Source organism: Daphnia magna, linkage group LG7 (assembly GCF_020631705.1).
Source record: "Daphnia magna isolate NIES linkage group LG7, ASM2063170v1.1, whole genome shotgun sequence".
NCBI classification, from domain to species: domain Eukaryota; kingdom Metazoa; phylum Arthropoda; class Branchiopoda; order Diplostraca; family Daphniidae; genus Daphnia; species Daphnia magna.
Genome location: NC_059188.1, coordinates 2,544,065 through 2,564,554, shown reverse-complemented (window position 1 = coordinate 2,564,554; position 20,490 = coordinate 2,544,065). Strand labels below are relative to the sequence as shown.

The following is a 20,490-nucleotide window of genomic DNA, read 5'->3' as shown; positions in this document are numbered from 1 at the left end:
GTGTAGGGTCAGAGAAAAGCTACCCACTTTTGCAATACACATATTTCGCCAATCCACGTGGCTGTTATGATGTAGGCTAAGATGATTTAAGTGGTTGCTGCAAGACACTTTGACCGATTCACTACGTATAATTTACTTTTCTTTAAGAGAGTATAGGAGAGGGACGGAGAAATGAGGGCAGGTGGTGTGTTTCTTTCTATATAATTATAGGCTACTCTTTGAGAGGTAGACATTTGAAACCATTATATTTCGCCTCTAATGTGTGTTGCTGGTAAACGATAATTACTGGTCAATGTATAGGAAGCTGTACAATTCCACTAACGGTTTGATTAGATGAATGTAAACAGAAATAAATCCATTTATTACGTTATTTCGACTCGTTACGTCTGCGTACTCTGCACTTTTTATTTTTAACTATATTACGTCATCGTGTTTGTTAAGTATACTCTGGTCATTCATTACATACTAAAGAGTCTCGAGTGAGGCGACATGTAGAGAATGCCGAACGTAGCCGCCACCGTCGCAATTATGAATATCCAAAGCAGGAATCTAAAGAAACATTTAGAAGGCGACATGTTATAAAACTGTGTCGGGATTAGGTCTACAATGATGAAGCGATTTGTAAATTCATTCACGTTTACCTATCAATGACTAGGGCTACTTGCTGCCACTCAAGCTTAATGGCATCCTTACGATCTTGGTCAGCCAGCCTAGCCTCACTGCGTTCGATGTGTTGGTAAACTTTGTTGAGCACTCGCAAGAATTGTCTTTCGAAACTGTCGGTTGGCCCAATGTTGGATGTCGCATTGTTTATCAGGCCGGAATTGGCGCCAAAGCTTGATTGCCGGACATGAAACCAAGCGGCAGCAACAAAAACAACAACCAGTCTTCAGTTTTGCGGTTAATATATAAAATGAACAATAACAATACTAAACAGATAATAATAACAGTAATCATAAAACTATATTCGATCGGCCGCGACAATCGCTGGCATTACCGATGTGGCAGGCTTCCGTTGCTCTCGTTCTTCAGACTGTCTCCGATATCGACATTGAAACGTTCATTCATTTCGAACTGATTGTTCTGCTGGAACTCCTGAATAACAATGTACGAAAAAGCGTTCGTGTATAGTATAGTCTATAGTTGAAAGCGGGCCAAAAAATATTCTCAAATACAAAATGGGTCATCAATTTGAATGGGCGAGGGTAGATTGCATGCGGCTATATAGGCTACGGATAAAGGAAGCGGAGGAGTCCAGGAAGTTGGCTGGAAGGTTATAAAATGGAATTGTCTTTTTATTTTGATGGATTTTTTTTTTTTTCTTTTTTCTTTTACTATCGCCTTTATAGTGAACCATACCTTGGCTTTGGTGCTACACGAGCATCCTTCTGCGATGTCTAGCTGAATAAAAAGCAATTTAGCCAAAACACCGAAAACGATTTTTTTCACCATTGGAGGCACTCCCCTACCACGCATCCCTCTGTCGTTCACAGCCAAGGAAAATTTTAGTTAAATGGTTTTTAAGTCATTGAAATAATAATTACAAATGTTAAGAAAAATGAAAAAAACAAACAGAAAAAAGTTACCTGTGGTGAATATTGAGCGTTACCACGGACAGGCCAGTGGCGAACGAAACGAGGCTAATGGTTACGCCGTAATATAACCCTGAATTTTAAATAGAAATGATTTTAAATTAAATAAGGCAAATCTGTCAACAAACTCCCTTTTGTGCTCTTGAAATGGGCAATACCAGAAACAATCTCGACTGCATCCCTCGCTCTCCCCTTGCTTCCCCTAAATTCGTGCTGCCAAAAACGAATCATCTGATGCGATTCCTTATATTCCCACGTGTTTGGTGTTTAAACGATTACATCCGAAATCCCTGTCACTGGGTGCATATTGAAAAATGCCAGCAAAAAATAAAACGAGAACAAGTGATCTAGTTTTATTTATTTTTTGATTTTTTATGGCACGAACGGCCAGCGCGAATTAGCCACTAAATCATATTGGAACCAAATTGCCCGTGATAAAAATCCGATCTCAAAACTTGGATGCAACAAAGGAAATAACAGAGCAGACGGATATGGCACGAGTGAAAAGATGACTACTTCTGCTATATGTTCGTCCTATATGCATTTTCTCTTTTCAACCTCCCGTGTTTTCTTTTTCTTTCACTATACGTATCCCCCCCTTTTTTTATATAGTAGCTCGTCTCCTGTTGTATTCTTTTGCATATACTGCGCCGTTATCTGAACAAAACACACGCCATGCTCCACTATATGCTCTCCACTCCCGGTGGTGCTCTCCTTCCGCCCGCCTTTTTGGCCAACACAATGAAGATTGGCTCTTTTCTTATACCACTAGGCTGTTTGCTTTCCTTTTATTAGAAAACTTTTCCTCAAAAAAAAAAAAAAAAAAAAAGAAAACAAAACATGATGACGTTGTGAAGCAGATTTTTTTTTGTTGTCCAAGAAAAAAAGGCGAAAAGAAAAGTCATTATTGTTACGCCGTCTGGTACGCACTGGCGCGTGCGTTCACTTGCTAATAGAATCCGGGCACACATCTGCTCACATCTGCTCCATAAAACACGTTCACGCGTATATACGTATATATATACACACGGGTAAATAATGAGCATGTTTTGTCTCGACCGAATGTATATACGAAATGTATAGGCGGATATATATATTGCGTACCTATAAGAGGAAGTTTTTCCGACGTCGGTGGCATACTCTCACCGATAACCTGGTAAGCATTTCAAAACAAAAACAAACAAAACCAAAATTATTTATTTATTTGATTTTTTGTTGGTGTCACGTATAGACTAGTCTATATCAAGAGTAGGGCACTTCTTCCTGGATGTTGCAAAGTACTAATATATGAAAAATCTGGGGGAAACTCACCATAAGAAAGACTGTCATGGAGAGAAGTGTTGTGATGCCGAGCGTCACCTTCTCGCCAGAATCGGAGGGCATGTAGAATGACATTAGAGCGATGCCCGTTATCAACACACACGGCAGGATCAAATTGAATACTGTTCAAGAAGGGGACAACAGTGAATCATGCATATTGTTTATATTAGGCAAATTGTTTGACTATTAAGATCTTGAGATTGAAACATAAAACTTACCGTAGAAGAGAGGCCTGCGACGTAGAACAATGTGAAACGTGATATCCGGATAGGGTTCTTCGCAACACGAATAGAACACCACGTTTCTCTCCACCACTAAATCAATGAGATCCCACTCACCTGTTTGCGACAACACGTTTAAAAAAGAGAAAAATGATTATTATTGTTGTATCTCAATGATTCATTGCTCTGTAGAGAAATAGGTTTCGCTTGAACTTTATATACCATTGGGTACGTAGTTGGACAGATCGCCCTCTTCAGCTTGGTTCAACAGATTCACCTACAAGGAAAATGGGATAAGCCATTCTTCAGATTTTGGTCATATATACGTATAGGTTTGAATCAAAGTTATAGAAAACAATAATATAGAATTTAGCACTGACCTGTAAGCCATCATATGTCCAGCTAGAAAACTTCATGGAACATTTCTGTTCATCGAATGGGAAGTATTCAACGTTGATACCTAAAAATGTGTCAACAAATGAATGGTGAATCATTTAAGCCAGTTAACAAACCAAGGGGTCGTTAGCGACGTTTGTTAAGCTAAATCCTACCACAAGACGATTTGAAAATGGCTGAAGAGAGCCACGTGAGATTGCCGTCGTGAGTAACGATTACGTTTGTTGACAATAAAGCCGAGTTGTATTCAGAATCGGCGCTGCATCGAAGCAAACGAGAGCGGATCGTATATAGAGAAGGGCAATATAAGATAAACACTTTAGCCATTAAAGAAGCTCACAAAATGAAGATTTATGGCACCGCCATTAAAACCGAGGCAAAGCTATCTAGAGGGACATGCAGTAATAATGTTGTTGTGGCTCTCGTATAAAATGACGTACTTGTTATACAGAATGATGTCCGACTTCCACACTTTGTCTGCCGGAATGCGTACGACTCGTATCCCACCAAATTCGGAGACGTTCCAAACGAGACTGTAATCGGTCCACATCTATAATACAGTGCAATCTTTATCCAAATCGTCATCGACAGAAGTATCATCTTCAAAATGATGCAAAACAATATCACATTGATGTATACGTTCGTATAACATCGAAGCTTAAGTATTTGACGAAGATAATGAAATATTTTCTGTTCGCTTTTTATGCCAGATATATATAGTCTAGGCATCATCATAAATATATCTATTCCGTATTATATGAAATATTGACCTGTGACTTGGACATTGATTCTTTATACGGTTACGCAATCAAAAATTGAATGATCAAATGCGACCAAGTAGCAAACAAGCCAAATATAAAGCGTATTGCTAGCCTAATGTATACCTGGTTCATCCAGCAATTGGTCGTCAGAATTTGATTCCGCTCATCCTGTTCAAAGTTAATCAAACAACACATTTTAACGTTTGAATGCTGTACACAAATGTGAAAGATAAATGGGCAATGTTTCGTTGACGTGCTTTGGGATGTATAGACTTAATCGATATACAGTACATAATAAGAAATCGGTCCATAGTATTAACTTGTAAGTCCTTCATAAGAGCTATACGATTATATAACGTACATAATGTAGCAAGTCGTAACAAATTCAGTTGCTATTGTGTAAATGTACTATCCCAACGGCTGCAGGAAGTTGCACTTGCACCGCGTTTTATATATATACTGTATATTTATAGTATAGACTATATAAGATGTGTTAATATAGTAGGTCTAGATCATTCGTTTCATCTAGCTGGAAAAATTTTTGCAGGCGGCCTCCTCCCCCTTTCTGCTCGTTCAACTGGAACAGCACTACTAATCCAGCCTGCGCTCCATCTCTGTCGTGAGTGTCGGCCGAACAAAGACTCTGATGGATTTCAACGAATTTTTACCATGGACGTCTGACCCTCGCTCCTTCGCAGAGAGACCGCATATGCTGCGGGTGGCCATAAATCTGGGGGAGCGTGGGTCAGCGACATCCACTCACTCTCTTTCTCCGATCCGACGCGCCCAGCACAAGAAAAGTCTGAAGGGCTGTAGCGCAGAGACATGGAATCAATTAACATCCGCCGGGATCGTGTGCGTTGCTACAACCTCAGGACAGAGTATATACGGTTTGAGGGGAAAAACCAAAGGGGGAAAAGAAGAGAACAAAAACAAAAAAAAATGAAGGGAAAGGAAAAGTCAAAGAGAAAAATGAGATGACAGCTATCCGCCATCATCGGCTGGCATTCGAACAAAAAAGGCGGAGGAGTTAGACAAACGAAGAATCGTTCACAATCAGCACTCACCACGTCAATGATTTGAGTCAGAGCCAATCCAAACGTTATGTTTAATGGCTCAGCGGCGTTCCGGGAAGGTCGCACCGAACGGTCGTAATTCGCCATTAAGTGCTGGATCTGCGTATAGAGTGCAGACATGAATAAATCCGTTGCATAATTATAACATTGGTCTTGACATTTATAGAATAGCATTCATCGGCACTACTTTTGAGCCACTCCAAAACGAAAGCAAAGAGTATAGGTCTATATAGGAAATTTGAAATGTTTTTACCAAACGATATTCGTGAGACACGATAGGCCGAGTGTATTCGCCGTCATCCCCACGGTTACCTGTTGTGCGCACAAGGGCAAAAGAAGAAGAAAGAAATCCAATTAGTTCAAATTATATCAGCCAGTCTGTTATAACACTCATGTGTAGATCTATTTTTTTTAAATAGGCTAGACCCTACTTTGAAACGATAAACGTCTTAATTGTCTATTTTTATTTTTATTTTCCTAAGAAATCAGTGAGCGCATTGTTTTTAGTCCGCAGGGTTTCCTCATTTTGCATCGCATGTGACGTAACACGTAAGTCCCAAGCTTAAAAATGCGCTTCTTTTCCTGTATTACTATATACCCGGTCTTGTTTTTGCACCCTGCAATTAGTCTGAAGGGAGAGGCCAACAGCTGCCAACTTCAGATTACTGCCTTTCTCTCTAATGTCCTTATACAAAGCTTATAAGAAAACAAAAACTCGATGGATACGTGTCATTATTTTCCTAGTGTGAACACCCGAAGAATAGAGTCCAGTATACAGTCCGTCAACCAAAGCTAATCTGGCTTTTACCATGCTGAAGTGAAGTGAAGGGATATACATTCCCCTCCCCCTCCCCCACCCCCCCTCTTTTTTTGTGTGGTGAGGATGAGGAGCTCTTTTGTGAACTAATTCCCGAAAAACTTGGGAATCACTCGGAGTAAAGTGTTTATTTTATTTATATGGAGAGAGGGTGCAGCGTAAGTGTGTAACTGCGGTCTTTTATATATTCTATCTATTTACGCAATATATAGTGTAGGTCTACAGAGTATAGATTCAGACAGTGGCCATGTCGATACTAAACCTGGAATAGCGAGGACCGTCACGAAAGCTATCCAGATCCTTTGCGTCATTTTGTGAGATCTAAGCATTAGTGCGTCTCCATCGGGCAGTGCTCGACTAAATCCTCTTCTTTGGTCGCCGCTCGTCCCTTCACGTCATCTCTATGGTAAACAAACAGTTGACTATCCTAAAAGAAGGGGGGAGGGGAATACAAAAATACAAAAAAAAAAAAGATATATAGATATCGTATACAAATCAAACACAAATCGTTGTTTGCTTACGACGCAATTGTAAATCGCGGATAGCCTATACGATATTGTGTTCGCGAATAAGTCAGGCGCAGAAATCCGCCTTTTTCTATACGCGCAGATTTCTGGACAGTCTGTGGTGACATGTTTGGTTTGTTATTTCCATTTTATATTTTTTCATTTCTTATTTCTTAACCATCATTTCAAAGCGAAACGCACACATACAACTTTATGACTGTATATAGGCTATAGGAATTCCGCTGGTCTCACATTCGCCTTTCGGATGTATATATAACAAGTACGTGATCAATCTTAGCTCGTCTGACGGGCTTTCTTTATAGTCTACACACCCACAACTGACCGCGCGGAAGCTCCGACACGCACACAGTTGGACGAGCAGGCGAATAAATGGTCCGCATCGGTGGCGTTTCAACTTGCGACGTGCCACCGTCCGTTTATATACATTTGCATCGTTTTCAGGTCTTTGGTCTAATTGTATTAATTTTTCGCAGGTTCGAGCACTATATATTATAGACTATACACGCCGGCATAGATTTCGGCTGAAAAGTCTTTGTTTTTGTTTTTTTCATGAATGAAAACGAAGGCCTTCTCTTATAGGCTATCAGTTGGGCGTTCCATTTTGTGGATCGATACATTTTTTGTTTTTGTTTTTTGTTTTGGATTAAGCGTGCTTTAAGCCACAGTTGCAACACTGTATATACTATGTTTCCATTGCATTCTTTTTCTGGTCGATTGATGCTGATGGTTGAACTATAGGCCTGTTCAACTGTTGAAACAAGTTAGAGAGAAATTTGAAGCGCCCAATTGGCCATCGCAACTTAACGAGCCAGAATGCCATCCAGCGAATCAGTTACCCCCCCTAAGCATTCCCTTACGATCAAACAGCAATAACATAAGAAACATGGAATAAAAAAAACAAACAAAATTTGCATTTATTATTCAAATGTTTTAAGAGACAAAAAGAACAAATTCAAATGAAGGGCTAGTAATTAGATGTTGTTAGACTTCAGATTTCAGTATGAACTCAGTCGGCAGTAAAAGGAGGGATCGTATAAGCATTGTTTAAATGCTATTATGTATTATTACAAAATGTTGCCCCATCGATAGCGTATTAGCGGTAACAGAATTTGACATAGAAATTTGCCATCCACAATATCCATGGGTGAATGCTATATAACACGCCGTTAACCGCGGGGTCATTGCCAGATCAATATCAGACGTGGCCGCTTGGACAGCATCAAGTCACGTTGGAGTAAACGATATATACTTATGATGCTTTCCACTAGTTCCGTTCTCCGTCTATACAGAATAACGTATATATATATACGAATATAAACGAGACTTTGCGCAGTTCTATAACATGCACCTATGCTATTTTTCATTCGGGGAACATTTATTTTCGGTTTGCTGCTGCGGTTGCTATATACACGATGCCTTTCTTGATTGTACGGCGCAGCAAACGATGACGAAAATATTGTTGACTATATTGCTTCGGCCGTGACTTTGGACGGCCGATGTCTACCAATCGGCATCTGGCATCTTATATAGTCTATATACATTCGGCCGTAAGTGAGCGGAGGTTGCGGAACGCATAGGCTGTACCACTAGTGCTGCGTGCCGCCTGCCATCCCGCTGCTGGTGCGCGCTTTAGCACCACCAATGGAGCAACTGGGACGGACCCAAATAATAAAGATAAAGAAAAGAAAAGAAAAATAAATAAATAAAACGAATGGTAGAATGGAGAGGGGACGAGAACGAGAGAGAGAGAGAAAGAGAGGGAACAAAAAGAAAGATAGAATGGGGAAAGACGATTGTTGGGGAGAATAAAAGACGAGAAAAAAGGGAATGGCTCGGGTTAGAAAAGACTCCCATCGGACGATGGATCATCAAAATCAACGGTGCCTTGCCCGATTTTGACAGCTTGCTTGCGCTATTACCTATATCTTCTCTCTGGCCACTTGCTTTTAATAGCCATCAAAGCTGTATCGACCAGAGAAAGTCAGAGGGGGGAGGGGGCGGCGGGTGAGAGAACAACATGCCAAAGACTGAACAGAGTGAAGCACGCAGCAAAACGAGCGCAGAATCGTCTTCTATTTTCATTCTCTCTTCGGACTTTTATGTAGAATATCAGCGGCAACTGATTCTCATGCCCTCTTAAAACACAGACCATTATGATAAGCGCACCCCATATAGCGTGTGCCACTGATGATGTTGGCAAAAAAGGACTTCGTATAGAAATCATCTTGCAACGGAGATATTGTTAACATATCAGTCGATTGGTCTTCTCGTTCAAAATCTTACACTAAGCCTATAGGCAAGCGGCATTTAAAACACGTGAATTTCCGTAAATTCACCCTGATCTCTTGTATAAGTTTCAGGCTGCCTATATTGTCAAAGTCCATTTTTGTTTTACGTAGTATCTATATAGAGCCTCTGATCTGTACATATCGCTCACAACTCACTATTAAGACATCATTCTGAACTAATATCGATCTGATTCTTTTTCCGCTTAACCATTCTTATGACGGTTTTTATTGGATATACGTATGTGTGTATAAAAACCACTTGGTAAGTGTCAATCGTATAATATCGTATAGTAATGCCCTTTTGTAGAGTTGCCAGTCTATTTTGGACTATATATAGCCTATACGCATACATCATATCTACAATCATACCGTATATGGTGGCATGCCTTCTAGATATATAGCTATATAGTCTACGTATAGTTCTCTTTATAGATGAGTACTCGGTGTTTAACGTTTCTATCCGAAGCTTTCCTTTTTTGTTCTCTCTCTTGAAAAAGCGCTAATAAAATTCCAATCAATGTTTTTCTTTTCTCTTCTTTCCTTCCCATTTCTTTTTTTTGTGAAGCGCACTTTCATTGGAGCCAACCCTACAGAGACTATCTCATTGCATATAGGGTAGGAAAAGTCTTGCAACGCAACGGCACTCAACGCTGTCGCATCGACCGCCTGTCCATTAAACAACCAAGTATACGCTATACAGTAACCAATTATCGAATAATACTCGCGCTCATTCGAGTATCATGTAAATGACTGCTAAAGTCAGGGCTTTCCACAAAGGATTCTATACATATATGTATACCTTTGATTAATGGTTTCTGCAGTGAGTTTGTTTGCCATCCAGCCAAACTAAACATTATTATTCATTTGCAGTGTTCACGTTCCCGTGGCACAAGAGCCAGGTCTAATGTAATTGCCACAGTCTAAAGATTTCTATACATTCTATATACAACGACAAGAGCGTATAAGAGATTCAATTAGCTTGGGAAAGACCCTTCTCGCTTCGCACTTGTACGTGAAGGAGGAGCCAAACCCCTTTCGCAATAAATCTTAATGAAAATCCATTTTCTATTGATTTTTGTGAGCAGCTTTATTTATTTATTTTTTATTTTTTGTTCCCTCTTTGTTTTTGTGTGATTTTTCAGTCTAGTAAGTGTTGGTATGTTTCGGTAATGGTTGAATGGCACAGATCACCGAAGAAGGAGGAGCTGGGTCATTAATCGAATGGATAACCATCCGTATTGTAACAGAAGGCATTTTTACTGGGGGAGTGGGGGAGGACCGCTGTGTCTGTTGTCTGCCTGAATGACACAAAAACCGGTACGTACATAAGATTAAAGATATGTAGTCTACACAGCATGTAAAAAGAAGACAGCCAACAGCGTATAGTAGTATGATGCTGCCAACTTCGTTTAACGCTTCATGCCTTGCTCTAAAGCCCTAACGAGAGCAAAAACACACGACGAGCACAGCGTGTGAGCAGATTCGGGATTAATTTGTTCAGTTAATTCCATTAAACGATGAATCCTGATAACGAAAATAATTTTGCCTATAATACTTTGCTTTTGCGTTTTTATTGAGTGCACCTCCGATATGATTCTCTTTCCTTTGCAAGTTAAGCTTCATCCTACAAAGTTTTTCTATTTTCATAGGTCTATAATATAATATACTCCTACTCCATAAGCTGTTTGAAATAATCAGAAAATATATTTGTTAAACAACAAGTTATTGGTTGTGCTGCATCAAACGACTATAACACAAACGACTGCGCAAACAAAAAACACGAAAATTTGGTGGGCCATTTTGCTGCCATTCTATCGTCGTTGCAGTTTGCTAACCAATTGAATGGAGATTAATGATGACTTGCCTTTTGAGCATGTCATCATAACAACCAGCGATGTAGAAAAAGCACAGAAAAAAGGAAATAAAGGTCTAGAACTCTATTTACGATAAAGGTGGTAGCTATACTATATTTGTCTGTATCAAATATAAAATTATTGATACTCTATTGGATATTTATGGGCCTATATAGTCTACCTCGTAATTCAGAATATCTAGTACATTTCGCTAAACTTTGGGGAGTCGATTGTATCGTCCTCTGACATCCTCCTTGTCTACAAATTGTTTCCGCTAGCGTTCAGTTGACAATCACCGCCCGCGTGGATGTAGCGTGAAATCGCCCCGCTCTGAACATCAACTAAGGAAAACTGTCACCGCTTTCTGTTGTCGTTGTTGCAACGATAGCAGTAGATTTTGCCGTCTTCTTGTTCTCCACTCAAAGACAACTAGCCAAAGAACTGCATCGCAGCGCATTTGAATCGGATCACATCGCATCGCATATCGAATTTGAATGTTACAGTGAATAAATAACGAAATAACATCATATAAAAGACGACATTCATGTCAAAATGAAAATATAGATTGGTATTGTTTATAAAAGACCTTTTCGAGCGTTGCACCAAACGTCGAACTAATATATAAGCAGTCAGAAAGCAATGAAATCAATTTAATCATATTAATTTAATTTTGCACTTGCTGAGGGAGGAGTGGCTATAGGCTATATCGTTTGCTTCCAATGATTAGTGCATTGGCTGTATTAGTGAATGGGGCACGAACTCATTTCATTCCTCCATATTCTGTCAATGTCTTCAACTCGCAATGACTTTGCCTGGTGTGCGCACTTCTTTTGACGTATGAATGACAGCATTTTCTATTACAAGCTCCAGATTAACGGCACTCTACGGAGCCATAACTTGCCAAAAAAAAAAATAAAAACCCACAGCACAGTCTACGAATTATATGGATATACTCTGCTGCTGAGAATCTTATATGTATAGGGGCTAAATTGTATGCTGATAGTACTATAGCCTATAACTCTGAATGGAAGGGTGCTTACAGAAAAGGATTTTTGAATGTCTAAAACCCTTCTCCCGCTAGCCTGACCCCTCTGTTTTCAACGAATTCCAGCACCCAAAGCTAATTTATGTGCTATATGTAGTAGTCTTGTGCTGGACTGTGATTAACAGATTAGGTATATAGTTCAGCTCATTGGTGTGATTCAACTATATTTATGGAAGCATTTTAAGACGCATCTTTGCATCCTTATCTTCATAATATTAACATAAAACGTGTTAGGCTATAGTTGTTTTAGCTACGTATATAGGCCTAACAGTCACCGTCTTGGTTGAATACTATTAACAGGTTAGAGTCCGCTCTTCTGATTTATTTCAACTTCATTTAATATGTTCTAAAGAAATCTGGCCATAATAACACTGTGCTATCAAAGGAATTCCCGCAGCTGTTTTTCAGAAAAGAAACCTAAATATATTTATTTAGCCTTCTGTACTTCAACGAACAAAATTCAGGAAGTCAATCTGAAAATACCTAATTTTTTTTTTAATTCTCCGAAAAAAAAATAGGTCTATACTAGGAGTATTATATCAAACTGTAAAATTACTTACGATAAGTATATAGTTGCAATGAAAGTTGAAATAGCGCAGCCTAGTACAGCACCAAATTTAACAATTGATTAGGAGTATCGGCAAAAGGCAGCGTTTAAACGTTGTTGCATGTGCTTGGACTGTACCACAAAACTGCGTCTGGTCGGCACGGAAGCTGAGTTTCGACTATGTCATTTTTGCTCCCGTCACAGACATTCTATATATGTTCGAGACTGCATGCGCAGTTTGGATCTTTCAAAGAAGGCTAGACGCTTTCTTTCATTTTGTTTCATGTCATAATATAGACTCCCACACTTTTTTTTTGCATAATAATAAATTAAAATAAAAAAAAGAAAAAAAAAGTAGAATAGAGTCTTGTTAAACAAAAGACACAAAAGGAAATCGTAAAATGTTGAAATTGGTTAAATACAGTTCCCTTTTTCTCAATAATGTGCAGAGGTGCATATACAGATTTAAACCGTAATTTGCGGAGAGATTCCACATAACTTCTCCACAGGGTTTTATATGAGACAATTTACAACTGGATGTATGAAAGACTGTCGGGAGTTGTGAAATCCTTTGATTTCTTCTCAATTCATTCCTATCGAACTAAATATGTGATGCTACTTTTTAAATTTAGAGGTCTAGCTGTCTGTTTTTTCAGATTTATATTATAGCTCTATACTTGTGGGACACAAAGTCATGGACAAGGGTTTCTATGCAGAAATCCCGGGTTGGTTTTTGAACCTTTGGTCCAACGTTCCATGCTGTAAGCCTAAACTCTCTTACGATAATGGCGTGCTCGTTATTAAACGCTGCGTTGTTCTCTTTGATAATCCTACACTTCCGTAACATGCAGGCCACCGAAATTCAGAATGTAAATTTTCTAATTTGCATCAGAGGCTTATGCAATGTATATAGGATTACTTTGTGCTTGATAGCATCTGTCACAGGCATCGACGAAAAATGTGTTTAACTACTGTGTAAGCTCAATATTCTAATTGCAATCCTAACATTTTTCTGTAGGCCTACCCTATAATTTTTTTATTTGTTGTAACCTAGCAACAAAATGTTTATCGAATGATAATTGTTCAATTCTGTGGGGTGTATAGCGTACTTACTCTAGTTATTCTTAAATTATATAGGCCTAGAGCGTTCCTTGTGCTTGGCTGTGCCCTAATCGCTCTAATTAGGGCACAGTAAACTTATCTAATAATTTTAAATGTAAAAATCCTATAGTTTATAGTTCGCGTTGAACGAATGGTGGCAGCCGCTGAATCTACTCAAACGATTGCCATTATAGGCTATACACAATAGTGTTCGATATAAAGGGTTTATTAACTCTAGCCTTTTCGTATGAGCAGAATGTCTGTGTATTGCAAGTATTTACCTAGATGCAATAGGGATGTTGCTATATCCAGGAAGAAGAAGAGCAGAGCTATACACACGTCAAGACTCTAGACTAATAGTAATTTGTATAGGAAAATATAATCGTCGTAAAAGAGTTGACGGAGTTTGGGCATTTGGTGGTGTCGACACAGAGGACCCGGAAAATGTTTTCTCGTTGTTGTAAATGATTGTTGCAAATACATTACTATAGAAGTTACCCAAGAATGGATTTTACCTGGATCTATATCATTATATCTGATTGCTGGAAAGCGTATGATAAGATTGAGTTAGTAGGGGAGAGTGGGGCTAGTTGGCAGGAGGGCAAGTTTGCAATTCTTAATTTAGACGAATTGTGTGAAAGAGGTTTTATTGAAATAATTCATAGTCAAAGATGTTTATCGTGCGCACATTTGTGCAAAGTTTTATGAATTTATCCCAAATAGTTTAGGAAATAGAAAATAACGAAATTTTTTGCGTCAAATCCACAATAGTTGCGTGCTTGGTATTCATCAATTTTATCTTTTCTTGGTATGCATATAATTTTTAAAAAATATTAGTTTTATAGAAAATTGTGTCCTCTATCGAACTGTAACAATGGATTTGTTTTAATCAATTACAAAGGAGTAATAAAAATTTTTATTTTAATAAACCCCGGGTTGGGGAAAGTTGATACATTGCAACATGGGGCATGTCGGCATAGGCATTATACATGCATATGTATAGTACATGGCCTGTCAAAATGTCAGGGAATTGTTAGTCGAATTTTTGCTAGATATGACTTATGGTGAACAGTGGTATGCATTAAGGGCCAAAATTTGGCAAATTTTAAGTGTTTCTCTTTATACGATGTTCACCTGTGAAATGTTTGCCTGAATTATGTATATTATTTTTTTATTTTTGCATTTAAGGCTATTAATCCTTATGTAAGTTATCACAACTTATTTCTGAGTTTCCTACTCTAAAATAACTATAGGATTTTTGTTTATTGTAATGTTATTCTAGTTTGTTTACAACATCAACATTTCACTGAAATCCGTATTTAAAATACATGGGGCCAACTTACCCCACTACCACTGCCAACTTACCCCGTTAGTGGGGCATGTAGGCAAATTTTTTTTAGCTTTTTGAACGTTGATTTCGATAAGAATTCTTCAACGTAGATCAAATTAAAAAATAGCACGAGAAAGCTGGTTATCTGAGCTTTCTTTTACAATTTTTTAGGTGTCAAAATATGAAAAATTAAAGAAACCAGAGAAGAAATTAAAAAAATTGTACCAACTAGCCCCACCCTCCCCTATTTAAAGTTATGTTTTCATTTAATGCATTTTAAAACTGCATTGTAATTTAAAATTAGCGAACATAATGATTTATACATTTTAAAGTAAATCATAGTTTGCATTTTACTTACTTAATTTTACTTGATATATTTTTTTTTTCAAAAAAATGTTTGTTTTTTTTTCCTGTTTTTTGTAGGAGTAAAAAAAATGTTTGCTGGCTTGGTTATTTAGCTAGTTTTATGCTACATAGTAAATGGAAGGAAATAAATGGACGATTTTAAATTATTTATAAAGTATACTGCCAAATTATATTCTGATGGATGAATTAAAGAAAATTAAAAATGGAAATGTACAAAGAACACGTGAAAGTAAATATGACTTAACTTAACTTATCTACTTAATACTTTAAATGAATCATTGTCATCATAAAAAAAAAGATTTGGAATTAGAGTTTCATTAATTACACATGTTGAATTGAATAGTTTTGGTGTTACCGAGTCAAAAGCAAATTCTGCTCCTAAATTACATATTTGCATGTTAAGTTTATTGTTTTTGTTTACAACATACTTGTTTGTTGGAGTAGAAAAATATTGTGGATGGAACCTGTGGATGGAATGAATGTTTTTCTATGAATTACTAAATTAATTAGTAGGGCCTCTCGGAAAATTCTTTCCCGGTGATACGGTGAGGGCAGAACAAACAAAGAATAACGGAAACTATTTTGATTTCAGTGAAAATAGCGCCACCTACGTACGTGTCTTCATTTGTAAAATGGTATGTAGCACTTGAAGCAATAGTGCTTTTTAATATTTTACTGGTGGTGCTACACCACAGATAATGAGCACTGGTTCGTTGTCTCCTATCATTTTGGCCCTATCCCTACTGACCCCAAAACTACATCTGATCGTAGTGCCTCTAGCGGATAATGTGTTGTACTACATGGGGAAAACGAAGAAAATAAAAATATTACAAGTCTTGAACTTGCAGTTAATTACTACTTCTGATACAAACAAGTTCGTCTTTTCCAGACAATTAAAACAAACATCATTGTTTTAATCAGAGGCACTGGTATTAGTAAGTAGGCTAACCAAGCGTTACACAAATTTCTTTGCAATTAAAATAGAATGGGTTTTCTATGTATAATTTTCCCATGTATTAATTTGTCCAATTTTATTAATTTCCAATGTATTAACTTACTTGGTTTAGGTTTAAACAACGGTAGACAGCTTCTTATGGTTTATAATGTGTATAATAAATAAATTAATGACAATAATCCCGGCATTAGAAATTTTTGTTATAGCTTTGTAATTGCAAACTATTACATGAATAAAACATATCATACAATACATCTGAAACATTCAAAAATATTCTACTTCATAATAGTCAATATATCAATATACGTGATTACTTTAAAAATGTGTTGTTTAGTAGTATGATTGAATATGTCATATGTTTTTTTATGTCCCAACGCCAGTTTTCGGGTAGCTTAACAATATGTGTTAAGGAAGTAAAGTCAAAACTGATTGTTTGTGCTAAAGGTAAGTAAAAAATAATTAGAAATGAAATATAGCTATCACAAAAGTTGCTCACCTTTTGAACAGGCAACCTGTGCTCATATAACATAGAAGTGTCGCCAGACATGGACTGGTGCTGAGAAACATTGACAGTTGGCTCGCAGTAAGTTAGGCAGCCATCAATATCTGTGGCTATAGAGTCCGCCATAACAGAACTGGATGGTAATGTTATCTCCATGGCACAAACATTGTTTACTACCACAGTGGTGGTCTCATCAGGCATCACTAGAAAAAGAAAACATTCAACGTTGACATTCAATAAAAATTTACCAATCATCACAACAATGACCCAATTTTCAAGCAAGTTGCTCACCGTTGTCAACAGGGACTTCATGCTCACATAATGTCATGTGAGATGTTTTGACAGACACAGACTGATGCTTAACATGATCAGTTTGCTATTGATGCATTGGGAAGCAGCCAGCATCTGTAGCTACAGTCACTCCGATCGGAAGTGGCAGGGAATGATTTGCCAATAGTGCAAACACCCTGTACTGCCATGCTGCTCTTACCTAGCTTCACTATGAAAAATAAAACCAATAAAAATATAACTTTACATTATAGAATTAGTTACCTTGTTGTTTTTCCTTGTTGCAATCAGCAAATGGGTTTCGTTTATTGACACTGGCAGAAGTAGAGCATTTTGGTACTGCTAAGTCTTTTAGTTTCCATATCTTAAATGGTTGGGTATGGTTCCGCCTATTTCTCTACCTTTCACAATATCATTGACATCAAAATACCGACCACAAATGGGTAAGCCAATCTTTAATCCAGGCTTAGGTATTACTTTTTTCCACTCCAAATACCTCTTGTCGGTAGGTAAAAAACGCCCAAATCTATTTCCGTCCGGGTTTTCTTTATCGTCGATTACGCCACAAATGAAACCGTATATGAACCACGAATCTTCTTATTTTGTTTCAACGCCATTTTCAAAATACATGGCTTATGCTTTTACCTGTAGTGTTTATATAATGTTCTTATGAATGACCGCTACATGGCTTTGTATAGTGTGGTCTTATTAACCCTGAGCTACTCACAGATGTTGCCGGTTTGTTGTTTTGTTAACATTATCTGTTCTTGTGCTTGTGCTCTTTATAGAGGAAGTGACTGACGCGTACCCCTCCCTGTTTGTGAACGCACTCTTGCGGATTCCGCCATGTTTGTCGCGAGTCGCCAAATGGGATCGTTTTCTGTGAGTTCAATATCCACCATCTGATCCACTTGGATGTCATAATGTACGTCAGATGAAGTGTCGGAGAGACGGAAACAGCTCCAGCTTCTTGATCTGAGACGGAATCTTTGGTATTTATCCAGCCAGGAATGACTGCCAGAAAGGTATTGGCCACCATATTGCTTCCTCCATCAGTTTTCACCATAAAAACCTTTCAAGAACAAATGTTAGGCACACAATATCTTTATTTAGTTTCAAGCAAATTACTTTATTATTCGGAAATTCCCAATCCAGCAAAACGTGTTCATATCCAGCAAGAATGTTTGCCGCTGTGTGTCGACCTATCATCTGTTTACCACACAGGAAAATATGAAACCTTTCAAACTCCTCCAGATAGGCACCCGAAAAGATTTATTGGAATTTTTTCCACCAATAGGAATGAAGGAAAGCGAAAAAACAGCATTAACGATATTTTTAAGCTGAAATTAGTAGATTTAAATTATGACAAAGGTATCAAATTATAATGCACGCCATTTTATTGTCTTTATTGTTAAACTATGTGACAACAAGAATCTATTTTCGAATCTAACAAAGTCTACAATCGGCCATTTTGTACTGTTTGGGGTGCTTCAACATTTGGAAAACCGATGGCACCTTTGTACTTTTTTTCTAATTCAAAATTTAAAAACTAGATGTCATTATTTCTTATGTAAACAAAATTGGAAAACAGCAATTGAGATTTGAGACAAACAGTTGCCGCGCTCGTTTCAACTCTGCACACACCCAACTGTAAAAACTGAATGAAATATAATGAAAAATTTTTTTCGTCTGCTACTTGAAGTTTTCCAGAGTTGTATGTTTTAATTTTAACCATAAATAAAATATTTACATGCAATAATTTCATACATTTAAACAATAATAAAATTAAACAATCATTTAATAACAAACTAACAAATAAATAAAGAAATCCATAAGTGTCAATGTACAATAAAATATCTGCAGCTAACACATCCTACAAATAGACCATTTTCACAATGCGAAAAGCAGTATTCATGTAGTCCGGCAACCTTGCAAGCCGCCATTTGTAGTCTTACTTAGCCTTGTTTAGGTGGATTTAACATAGGCTAATGACTTTGAGGACTGATTTCTCCCATTAATTTTGCTACCAGGAGCAAAATTATTGTGGCACGTTGTACGTCAGAATATTGCCAACATTTCAAGTGCCAAATTTTCAAGAATTCGCTACAACTAGTACTTCAAATCGTCGTTACAGTGAAGGGCTATCAACATTTGAAACAATAACAAACAGTCAACAGCAAATGGTAACTTTAAAAAATGTGTAATTTTCTTATGAAACTTAAATTTCTTGGTATAATTAGGAATGTAAATGTCTTCTGAGGATGCAGAAGATCTTTTACATGATTCAGTTATTGAATTATTTGACTTATCTGATTATTCTTCAACTTTTCCAAACGATGCTAAAGAAAGATATGTTGCTAAGCTTAATGAAGTACAGTGTGACTGTCCTTACGTCATAGAAAATGTCTGTCAACCAGTGGATGCAGAGCAGTTCAGTATATTTGTGTTTTCTAGTGTAATATCTGAATCATTATCAGATCTCTCAATATCACTAGTATCTTCTTCCATATTCTTGCATGCTTTCTTCATTAGTTTCTTCGTGAATTTCATATTCCGTTGCTACAGTTTTAGTCACAAGTTCTTCAATTTTTGTAACAAAATATGAATTTAAAGTAATCTTCAATTAAAATTCTGTTTTGTATATTTTTTTAGTTAAAAAAATTAAATGCCTTTATTTCTTCTAAATTCTTTAATCTGAATCTTCATATATTTGTTAGTACTTTTTGCTTTAAACCCAAAAATTTTTTCAAATTTTTAAATATGTATGATTGAATTGTATTTTACATTGTAATTTTCTTTTTCTTCACCGTGTGACGTTAAATCTGCTTGAAGTTTTATAAATTTTGCAACCAGAGAAGTATTTAGTTCACTAAGTAATTTTTTTCTCAAAATTTATTTATTTAAAAATATACTTTACTTTAGATTTTAAATACACTTTCCTTGATTGCAGAAGAGAGTACTAGTGACATTAACTTGTTATTGAAATACATATTTGTTTAAAAATTGTTAATAGAAGTCTTTCATTAGCCAGTCAATTCTGTTTAAAGAACTTTCTTGTTAGCGAGAGCATTCGCTAATTGATACCCGATTAACAAGTGCACTTAAAAAAGAACATTTAAGAGCTTGAATTTTTTTGTATTATCTTGATTAATGGGATTTCAATGATTTAAATAAAACCACGATCATGAAAAAAGTTCAAAAGAATTTGAATAATCCTTTTCAATAGAGTAGTAAAACATCCTAGGTTGCACGCTCTCCACAAATGCGAAAATCTCATTCGTGTCGAAGTTGGTCTGCTGCTGCTGCAGAGTCTTATGGAGAAACCCACTTCTTCACGTTAAAAAATAAGTTTTCATAGCTATAGTTAAGATTTCCCCCATTTCTTCCTAGCAGTGGTTACCCTATTCCTTTTTTCATTTCCAAATTTTTTTTCTAGCCCCAGTTCTATCTGGTTTATTTTTATTTAACTATTGTTTGTGAATGGTTTGTTGCTCATCCCCTTGTA

The 20,490-nt window shown here is 37.1% G+C and overlaps 1 protein-coding gene across 3 annotated transcripts; it reads right to left on the bottom strand.

Annotated features, from left to right (window-relative positions):
- Positions 1-228: 228 nt before the first annotated feature.
- LOC116927457 (neuronal acetylcholine receptor subunit alpha-10) lies at positions 229-12,609 on the bottom strand. 3 transcript variants are annotated; one of them, XM_032934491.2, is made up of 17 exons: positions 12,457-12,609; positions 6,446-6,610; positions 5,620-5,678; positions 5,358-5,465; positions 4,414-4,458; positions 3,970-4,079; positions 3,685-3,788; positions 3,514-3,593; positions 3,356-3,410; positions 3,131-3,250; positions 2,904-3,034; positions 2,697-2,745; positions 1,587-1,665; positions 1,360-1,480; positions 998-1,095; positions 642-887; positions 229-549 (listed from the first exon to the last, which is right to left on the bottom strand). In XM_032934491.2, exons 2-17 carry the CDS (start codon positions 6,510-6,512, stop codon positions 459-461), a joined length of 1,563 nt encoding a protein of 520 aa, XP_032790382.1. In that variant the 5' UTR covers positions 6,513-6,610; positions 12,457-12,609; the 3' UTR covers positions 229-458. The 3 variants fall into 3 exon arrangements, with proteins under 3 accessions (XP_032790382.1, XP_045033295.1, XP_045033296.1); XM_045177360.1 differs by having other exon boundaries at positions 642-836; XM_045177361.1 differs by lacking the exon at positions 6,446-6,610.
- Positions 12,610-20,490: the final 7,881 nt, after the last annotated feature.